The sequence below is a fragment of the Mus pahari genome, chromosome 8 (genome assembly GCF_900095145.1).
Source record: "Mus pahari chromosome 8, PAHARI_EIJ_v1.1, whole genome shotgun sequence".
Taxonomy (NCBI): domain Eukaryota; kingdom Metazoa; phylum Chordata; class Mammalia; order Rodentia; family Muridae; genus Mus; species Mus pahari.
The window spans coordinates 50273431-50283841 of NC_034597.1; the positions used below are offsets into that span (position 1 = coordinate 50273431).

The 10411-nt window shown below is 43.3% G+C and overlaps 1 protein-coding gene across 2 annotated transcripts in view; it reads left to right on the forward strand.

Annotated features, from left to right (window-relative positions):
- The window catches only part of Rcbtb1 (RCC1 and BTB domain containing protein 1), a 35644-nt gene that overhangs the window by 13401 nt on the left and 11832 nt on the right, over positions 1-10411 (forward strand). The window contains exons 6-9 of one of the 2 annotated variants that reach the window (XM_029541581.1): positions 1129-1295; positions 5614-5772; positions 7387-7494; positions 8833-8975. In XM_029541581.1, the coding sequence (XP_029397441.1) occupies positions 1129-1295; positions 5614-5772; positions 7387-7494; positions 8833-8975 (577 nt within the window). Of the gene's footprint in view, positions 1-1128; positions 1296-5613; positions 5773-5814; positions 6712-7386; positions 7495-8832; positions 8976-10411 lie in introns of those variants that run through there. The other variant, XM_029541582.1, reaches the window with a different exon arrangement.

The following is a 10411-nucleotide window of genomic DNA, read 5'->3' on the forward strand; positions in this document are numbered from 1 at the left end:
CAAGGCCACCTTCTGCTATATATTGAGTTTGGGCCACTCTCAGGTACATGATACTTTCTCAAAACAAAAGCAAAAGGTGTGAACAAGGCCAGCTGGTCCAGTGCCTGCTGTTGAGGCATTCGGACCTGAATCCAGGTTCCCGGCAGCCCTCTTCTGGTGTGTCTGAAGATAGCTGCAGTATACTCATATACATGTATATATTAAAGAAGAAGACAAAGAGCTTAATTCTGTCTGCCACATTAGAGAGAGATCTTTTTTCTTTATTCTAGGTATTTTAAGAGTCATGACTGCTGTGGAGTGAATAGTTTTTAGCTTATTAGTAGTCTATAGGACCTGCCTTCATTTCTAGAAAATATTTTTACAACTTTCCATAGATAATTTCTTTCTTTCTTTCTTCCTTTTTTCCTGCCCTGTTCTTTTTTCTGACTTTTTCTTACATTTACATTTTCCTTCCTATATATGTTCTATAAAATTACTAAACTTACTAAAACCCTGTATAAATAAATTTTACTTGTAGCTGTGTTTGTGCATGGTGTGTGTGTATGTGTTTGTGTGTATGTGTGCCCCCAGTCTTCACCCAGTCTTTGGAGCACCACATAACCCAGTCCCAACTGGTGATAACAGGAGAGCCCAGTATGCTCTTGCTGTGAGTCTCTCATAAATTATGGCACACCTTGGAAATCTAGGACTGGAATTGGCTCCCTGCCCACTTCTCCCTTTGCAGATGTTGGCTGATGCCTTTTCTGATTTGCTTTTTAATTACAGTATCTATCTGTTTCTCAAAAGTTTTTGTCTCATGTAGCCAAGGCTGGCCTCAAATGAATTGTTTAGCCAACAGTGACCTTGAACTCTAGATCCTCCCATTCTACTGCAAGAGTCCAATCTAGAGATGCCTATTTTTTACATAAACATTGACTTTGGCCACAGTGTTGATCTTGTGTATGAGTGCCAAGTCTTGTCATGAGAGATTTGCTTCTGCCCTTGCTGATCTTTCTCTAACCCTTTGCTCCCTGACTCCTGACTAATGGTCATCTTATAGAGAGGAGGGCACAAATGCTGACGCACTGGGAGTTGCAGGGGTTTACCAGTTCTTGTTTGAGCTAGTGCTTCAAATGCTTGTGTGTTTAGATGGAGTCGTCTATGCCTGGGGCCATAATGGATACAGCCAACTGGGGAATGGGACCACCAACCAAGGCGTTTCTCCTGTCCAAGTCTGTACTAATCTCTTGATCAAGCAGGTGGTTGAAGTAGCTTGTGGTTCACATCATTCAATGGCTTTAGCAGCTGATGGAGAGGTAAGTGTGCTCTTCGATTTATTTTTTAAAACTGCCATAAACTTCATGATACAAAGGTTATTTCCATAAGCATGTTGAGTGCACAGCTCAGTAGCACTAAGTACAGTCACATTGTTTGGTCTCACAGATCTCTTTCATCCTAAAAAGCTGAAACTCCAAATCTGTTAAATGTCGGTTCTCCTTGGCACTGAAACTGACCACTCTAGGTACTGCCTGTACATAGAATCAAGTAACATCCAACAGTTGGTGGCCAATTTCACTTAGCATAGTATCCCTGAGCTTCATTCATGTCTATGGTGTGTGACATTTTCATACATATACGAACAATGTGTTGATCCTTACTCTACCACTCTTCTAGACCCCTCCAGCTCCTCCTACCCTTGTGTTGCTTTTGGGGTTGGGGGTTGGGGGTAACCCACTGAGTTAGTGCTGCTGGACTATTGACTGACCTTGTTATCCTGTACAGGTAACCATAACTGCAGTGAGTTCTTTGGTGCACAGTCATGTCTTGCCCAGAAGACAGCATTTCACAGTACTTTTCCAAGTATATATGTGTGTGTGTGTGTGTGTGTGTGTTACATTTTGTTCATGTGTGTGCAAGGAGGTATTAGGAATTGAACCGATGGCTTCACATATGCTAGGCAAGCGCTCTACCCTAAACCCATTTCATTTATCTTGAAGAATATATTGGGCACTCCCACTATTCAGCTATTGTAAAATCTCCTGCTTTACTTGTTACACCATATAGCTAAAATAACCAAACAGTAAAACCCATGTGAATACATTCTTTCTCCAGTAATATTTGTGCCATGAAGTCAGAATCACCATTAGCTGGGCTGGGTATGTAAATGTCCATAGTCTCAGCACCAAAGACTTGAAAGCAGGTTGGCCGTTTCTAGGCTAGCCTGTGCTACAGAGGAAGAACTTGTCTCATCAAATGAAAAAATAAACTAACAAAAACTTTTGAATAAATGTTTTTATTGCATTTATTTGTTTATTTGTGGGCTATGCCTTGGTGAACATGTAGAGGTCAAAGGGCAACCTATGGAAGTCCCCTCCTTTTACCATGTTTGCCTGGAGATGGAACTCAAGAGCTTTACATCTTGTTTATTTCAAAAACCCTTTTGATGAGAAAACAGTGTTCAAGGTCATGTTCTTTGCCATTACTACAAATCTAATGTGATATGTAAGCTTCTAAGGACCCCTGTCTTAGGGTATATTTTGTTCTTCAGTGTTTATAATAATGTTGGAGGGAAGCATCTTTCCCAGGATTATAGTGAGTCACGTGTTCAGCCTCATGTCCCCTGCTTATCTGGAAGGTTAGTCACCCTGTTCACTCTCCCTCTGATCTCGTGGAACTGTTGCTCTCTACCTCATGCCTTTGCTCAGGTCTTGTCTCTTGCTGGTCTAGGACCATTGGTCTTTGTTAAGTAACTTTGAGATCCACCTGTCCAGTCTTACTTCCCTGAACTTCTGTGATTTCTTAAGCATAAATTAGGTCATCACATTGTTCCTTGTTGAAAGTTCCCCAGAGGTGTTAATTAGTTCTACCATGTGGGAGCAAGTTAGAGAAAAAAAGACCACAAAGCCGATGGTAAGCAAGGTTTCATGGCTGGGATGTACCAGAGGAAGCTACATCCAAACCCACTGGCTCCTTACCTATGGCTTCTTCACGGGAACCATGGTCCCCATGTGAGATAAAAGGCAGTGGCATTCTAAAGGAATATTTCAGAAGTACCAGAGGAATGATTATTAAAGTTAGACAAATTTTGCTCATTTCTGAAGCCTAGATTCTTACTTTGTTTCAGTTGTTAGCATGTTTTACTTTGGATAATGATGCATTATTAAACTAGATATTTCTGTGAATGTCCCTTGGTAAAGTATAGGTTATTTTTCTTGAACCTATAAAATACATATTTCATCTAGGTTTTCATAGTCATAGCACATTTTCTTCAAATATACGAACAGTAGGTTTCACTCTTGTTGTCTGGATATCATCAGGCATGTGAACTTAGAATGTGTTACAGGGAAGGAAGAAGCCAGTGTAGAATATAGAAGCCAAACTGGGGGTGTGTGCGTACTGCTTGTCATAGCAAAGGCATGGGGTGAAGACAGGGTCTTAGAAATTCTGCTAGTTTTGGAAGAGGTTCTTCTGCCATTAAGCCTCTCCGATCTTCATTCCCTCCTGCAGGTCCCCTACATCCTTCCTAACACATCTTCACCCCACTTATTGATAAGCCACCTAGATACAATTAGTACTGCCCATAAGTGCATGTGTGTGGGGTCATTCACTGGAAATTGATGCAGGGAGTGTCATGAAAGAAGAAATGGGAAGAAAGTAATAGCTGGAGGCTGTGGTAGGGTATTGTAAAATACTGTTTTCTGGACATAATGTGGTCATCATACTCAAACTCACAACAGCTGTGGGTACCCACATAAGACCAAGTCAACCTAAATTTGCACAGTAGATGGGGAGATATCACCAGGTTCCACTCCTTACTGAGATCTATTGGCAGTTGTTAACTGCTGTAGCATAGAAACCTGTTTTTGTGTCTCCATTAAAAATCTAGTGTTCCCAGGGCTCCTAAAGAAGGAGCTAGAGAAAGTAACCAAGGAGCTAAAGGGGTCTGCAACCCTATAGGAGGAACAACAATATGAACTAACCAGTACCCCCAGAGCTGTGTCTCTAGTTGCTTATGTAGCACAGGATGGCCTAGTCAGCCATCAGTGGGAGGAGAGGCCCTTGGTCTTGCGAAGATAATATGCCCCAGTACAGGGGAATGCCAGGGCCAGGAAGTAGGAGTGGGTGGGTTGGGGAGCAGGGTTGGGGGTAAGTATGGGGGCTTTAGGGATGACATTTGAAATGTAAATGAAGAAAATATCTAATAAAAAAGAAAGAAAAAATCTAATGTTCTGATTACCATAAATAATAGCAAAAATAGGTTGGGTAAAGTTGACAAGTAGCAAGTAAGAATTCAAGTACTGTAATAATAATCTCATAATCAGTGGTATTTCTGTAGGAACAGACATGTCCTTAGCACTTACAACTATGACTATATTATGGTGAGAAATTACAATTAAAAATTATAAGCTTGATGGTTGTTGTAAATGTACTGTGTCAGACATAAACAAACATGTTTGTGTCCTCACATAATGTCAGAGTTAATAAACAGCTTTGGTAGCAATTCCTCAGGTAGCCCAGCTTTCCTTGGTACTGTGGCAGAAGGCCTTCACAAATTACTTACCCTAGTTTTTGTTTGTTTGTTTTTCTTAATTCCAATCTTGAATACTTATATTAACTCTATGTTATATTGTATGTTATAAGTATGTTATATTGTTCTGCCCCCCGTGTGTGTGTGAGTGTGTGTGTGTGTGTGTGTGTGTGTGTGTGTGTGTGTGTGTGTGTGTGTGTGTGTGTGTGTGTGTGTGTGTGTGTGTGTGTAAAACAAATATTATAAAGAGGTTAAAGGGTCCTCAGCAGAGCTACAGGAGTTTCAAAGATACCTGAGAGGTAAAAGCTAGTAGAGGTGCAAAGAGAGTCTGTGTGGGAGCAGATGAAGCCAGGCTGGAGCTCTCGAAGAGAAGTGATAGCTGCTGCTGCTAGAGTCAAAGCGTACATCAGAACTGAGCTTCAGAAGCAAGGTGATGTAGAGGCTCAAGGGGCAAGAGGTAGGATTGGGTCTAAGGAATGGGTGGGCACATGGATGGATTGCAGGTCCAGACAGATTGCATAGGCCTTGTCAGCAGGGTGTCCATGTTCAGGTGAAGTCCATAGGACAGTTAGGGAATTCTCTGCGTCCTGTTCACACTGGTCAGATGAAATTCTCTGAGTTCTGCACCACTGCAGAGTTAGCTATCCTCCTTATGGGATCCAGGTGCAAGTGTTGCACCTTTTTCTTAGTCCGGTGTGTCTCAGACGTTCTTGTGCTTGGCTTTTCTGGTTCCTACAGTCCCAGTTTATTATGCTGATAAATTTATATAGTAGTGCCCTTACTAATCATTCTCCTGCTATCATCCCTGAATACTGTCTTGTGGATGGTGCCAGACAAATGGTGCTGTTTACTTAACCACTATGAGTCATCCTCCATAGTAGAGTAAAAAGCTGCTTATAAAATAGACCCTGTCAGGGCAAAGTACAGTCCAGAAAACCATTTTACACAATGTAAAGTAACTTAGAGCAGGGCTCATCGCAGCGGATGAGAGGACTTACCCCAGGGCCACTGTATGGAATTACCCTGAAGGTAAGTAGGTAAGTGCACATAAAAAGCATTCAAAGCCGTGCCAAAGGTCTGACAACTGTTTTACCCTTCTCTTGTAGTTATTTGCTTGGGGCTATAACAACTGTGGTCAGGTGGGATCAGGATCTACAGCCAATCAGCCAACTCCTCGGAAAGTTACAAACTGTTTACATGCCAAGAGAGTGGTCAACATTGCCTGTGGTCAGACCTCATCCATGGCTGTTCTGGACAGTGGTGAGGTGCGTGCTCTACGTTTCCCTTTCCCTCCACCTCCATTTCAGAGGTGCCAGCATGGAGAGGAGAGCTTGTCTTGGTTAACCGACCTCCATCTGAGGACCAGCTAGCCAGGGTTAAGTCCTCGGAATGGCTGCAAATCTGAAGACTTCAAGTCTTGTGTCTCAGCCTATCCCTGTAACATTTGTCATCGACTTGCTTCTATGCGTGACGTGCACATTGACCTCGACTGAAGGGCGTTTCAGTTGTTTCTGTCTTTTTGCTGTTGTGAATAATGTTACACTGATTTTCCGTTAGTGTGTATATATCTTGATATATTATGCAGGTATTTCTGTAGAATAAATTCACAGCATAGAAGTTCTAAATCATGAAATATGTCATTAAGAATATGGACAAGCTATTGCAGATTCCTCTCCGGAAGGCCAGTGCCTGTTACACTTCTGGCTTTGATGCAATTATTGACGTGGCCACCTCTCGCTCTCTCTACTGTGTCCTGAAAGCACCTCTGTTATTTGCTATATCAGTGCAGGGCTTGGTGCCACTGGAAGTTCAAGTAGGCTTCTAACTGAACTTAATCTTTTAAAATCAGTTCATCTTAGACTTTATTACTATGACCTTCCTTGGATATCCCACCATTCACCTTCCTAACTAGCCTGTGCTAGCTGCTGCTTTCAGCAAGTGGTGTGTGCCATTTAAAACACGGAGCACCACCCAGTTCTGTGATTCCTCGTCCAACCCCTTTCTTTCCCATTCTCTCTCTTGGTTCCCTGTCACTTTCTAGCTCATTGCCTATGAGAGCTCAACTTGTTTACTGATGGAATATGAAATTACCTATTAAATAGTTTTTCTCTCAGTCACCCATTTACCCTTCTCTCTGTGATCTTTTAAAAATGAAAGTTTAATCTCTGTTTTAAAATATTGTAGTAAAAATTTCTTTTTTGTTTGATTGTTGGCCTCTTTGTTTTTGAGATGGCATCTTGATGTGTTGCACTTGCTGGTCTGGTACTTGATATGTAGCCCAGGCTGGCCTTGAATTTGTGGCAGTCAGTCTCCTTGATGTTGACCTTAGAGCTAAGATTATAAGCATTCACATAATACCTGGCTTTTTAAAAATCAGTTTATTATCTCACTCTTCGTTTCTCCTACCGCTTTTCTACCTACTTACCGTCAGTTTCTCTATGACGCCCTGTGTGCCTTCTGCGTGGAATGCCATCTTCTTATTCTGCGTGGAGCTTCACTTTCTGACAGCCTTTCCTAACCAATAGTTCCCCTTAGAAGAAAGCCTGTTCTCACCGTTCCTGCAGTGCCTCGATGACCTCTGGCAGGTCTCCTGCCACCACTCACCAAGTGTGCACATGTTCTTTGCCTCAGTTAAACTTTGGCTAAGACTCTTCCTTAGTGCCTTTACTATGTAGGATGTGTGGTAGGTGCTTCTGCTCATCGGTAAAGTCGTGAGATGGGAATAGATGGTCAGTTCAGTCCTTATCACCCTCAGAGCCTCTGAATCCCACATGCAGGATCGCATAGCATACAGTCCAGGTTCTGGAGGTCTGATTTGTTTAGGACATGACTTCTCTTCCCGTTGGCAGGTCCCACAGTTCTGTCTTCTCTCCTCTCAGGTATATGGCTGGGGCTACAATGGCAATGGACAGCTAGGCTTGGGAAACAATGGCAACCAGTTGACCCCAGTGAGAGTGGCGGCTCTGCACGGCATGTGTGTGAACCAGGTACACATTACATTTTCCTGCCAGCAGCCCCTCCCACCTTCCTGCATTGATGGTGCTGGCCATGTCTACTCTTCCCCTCGGGATCTCCAGGCTCATTGCACTCGAGCTCGACTGGAGGGAGGGAAGCTTAGCTTGCAGCTTTGAGGCTTGAGAAAGCCTTCTAGGGAGACAGCTTCAATGAAACAGCTCATTTAATTGTGGGGAACAAAGGCCATTAAACCTCTGGGGAGTAGGAAGAGGCTTTTTGGTGAATGTTGCAATTGATGGCCCACCACTGAAGGGGCCATGCAAAGGAGTTGAGGCTTAGCACCATGAAGAGAGCCTGTGAGAGGCTGTTGGTGAAGCCTAGTTACAGCGGAAGACAGCAGTGTTTGGAGATTCCAGTACCATGAATGACAAGGATAGCAGCAGCAGCGGGAATATGGGCATCTGGAGCCTAGAGGACAAGGTGTGTGCTACAATTGGCAGGGCTGGAGAAGTGACCCAAGCCCTTGGAGGAATCCAGAAGATCATGAGTGGATCCCAGACATTAGACAGTTGGAATTTGATTTTGATTGTGACTGTACCCTGATGTTTTTCCCTCTTGAAGTACTTTAGTGGAGCCCACAGTTAAGAGACTTTTAATTGTAAAAAGACTGGATTTTAAAAGAGATTGGATATTTTGAAAAGATTGAAATTTTAAGAATTTGCGAAGACTGGGACTTTTAAAGTTATTAGGATTCCCAGGGTATTGGGAATGCCTTATTTGCATGAAGAGATATTCCAGGTACTTGCTGGACATGATCTTCTATGGAGATAGGAAGCTTAACCTGTAACCTGGCCACCGGGCTATGTGACACCTCAAGGGTGGCCACGGTGGAGGGATAAGGATATGTGCACTGGGACATGCAGGCCCAGGGCAGAGGGCAGCAGTCCTACTCCCGAAGGTCTTGAGACAAGATTTTGGGGGTTGGACATGCATTAACGTCACTCTTGTTCCAGCCCACTCCCCATCTCATGGCTCCCACGTGACGGCAGATGTATCGGTGGTTAATTCTTTTGTCATTCGTCTCTGACAACTCTTCATGCCCTCACCTTTTGTATTTAAGGTTTTAGCTTCTCAGTTTTTCCATGAGAAAAGGGAAACCTTTTGGACATGGTCTTCTTCACAGAGATAAGAAGCTCCTGAAGAAGTTCAGTGGTCAAAGGGGTGGGGTTCTCTGGTGCTTCTGACCATCCGGGCGAACGCAGTGCGCACATGCAGCTGACCTGGCCTTCTGCAGAGGCTGATTGGGCTCACAGTTGGTTGCCCTGCCCTGCCTGACTTGTAGTGTGGTGACCTTTTGTGTTTCCTTTCAGATTGTCTGTGGTTACGCACATACACTAGCACTCACAGATGAGGGCTTGCTCTATGCCTGGGGAGCTAACACATATGGGCAGCTGGGAACTGGAAGTAAAAATAACCTGCTGAGCCCAACACAAATCATGGTGGAAAAAGAAAGGTAAATTGGCCACGCCGTGTCTCAGAGACTATGCATATATGGCCTCGGCACTATAGCAGAGCTCTGGTATTTGGCTTGTGACTCTTGCTTATTAACATTCTCACTCTGATCAAATGGTTTATAAGTCAGAATGAACGTGTGTAATCTTGCCCTGTCTTCTGAGGCACCCACTGGTGATTTGTAGAAACTGAATTTCTTGATTCTGAAAGACTTGGAGTTGTCCATTACAAAGGGAGGTTATCTAGGGTCTACAGTCATACTGAAATTCAAAGTGTAGCACCAGCTTTGTACCAACTAAATTCACTTTTAAATAATTAAAATCGCTTTTTAAAAGGCATGATCTGTTTAAATATTATTGACTTTTGTTTAATGTCTGCTATTGGGTTAGATACTTAATGTTTGCTCACCAGACTGTGAGTTTTTAATGCAGAGTGTTTGTTTGGGACCCTGCCTTAGGAGCACTGAGAAAACTGAAGCAGGTCTGGCTTTTGGTTTGCAATGCTCAGGGTCTGTGAGCCCCAGCCCAGTGGTGTTCATCTTAATGAAGATGCTGGACTCAGGATGGAGATGGAGATGGGGGGGTGTATCTGTAAGGAAGTGCCGTGTTGGAGATCAGATTTATGAGGGTATGGTGGGGAGGAGAGGGAGAGTTGAATAAGGAAAGTGACTGTAAGTAACTGAGTCTCATCCCCAGAACCCGTATTTAAAAAGCCAGATGTGGTGGTGTGTGCTTGTAATCACAGCACTGGGAAGGTGGAGACAGCAAGATGCCAGGAACTGGCCAGCCTAGCCTAGTGGGAGTTATGGGCCAGTTAGAGACCCTATCTCAATAAAAAGCTTTAAGGTACCCAGCATTATACCTGAGGTAATCTTCTGGCCTTGACAAAAATGTGCACTCCACCCTCACCCCCCATGAAAATACACACACACACAGACAGAGAGAGACACACACATGAAAAATAGGTTTTTCTAATTTTTTTTTTAAAGCTTAATGTGTATGTATGAGTTTTTGCCTGGGTGTATATGTGTGCATTGTGAGTGTGCTGATGTCTGTGGAGTAAGAATAGTGTCTCGAAACTTCTAGAACTAGAATTAAGGATGATTGTGAACCACAGTGGTGCTGTGTCCCAAACCTAGGTCCTGTACAAGAACAAAAAAGTGTTCTTAACTTCTGAGCCATCTCTCCAGCCCCAGTAATTTTTGTTTACTGTTTATAGTCCTCGAACAGTGAAGATATTTTGTCATTGTCCACTGTCCTCATTGACTTTAGCTTCCAGACTCTTTCCAGGTTTGCCTCAACAGTATGTATTATTTATATATTCCAACCTCAAGATAACCTTAGGTGAGAAGTGTGGCCCTCAGAAAGAGAGAGAGAGAGGGCCATGTGTGTGTGTGTGTGTGTGTGTGTGTGTGTGTGTGTGTGTGTGTGTGTGTGT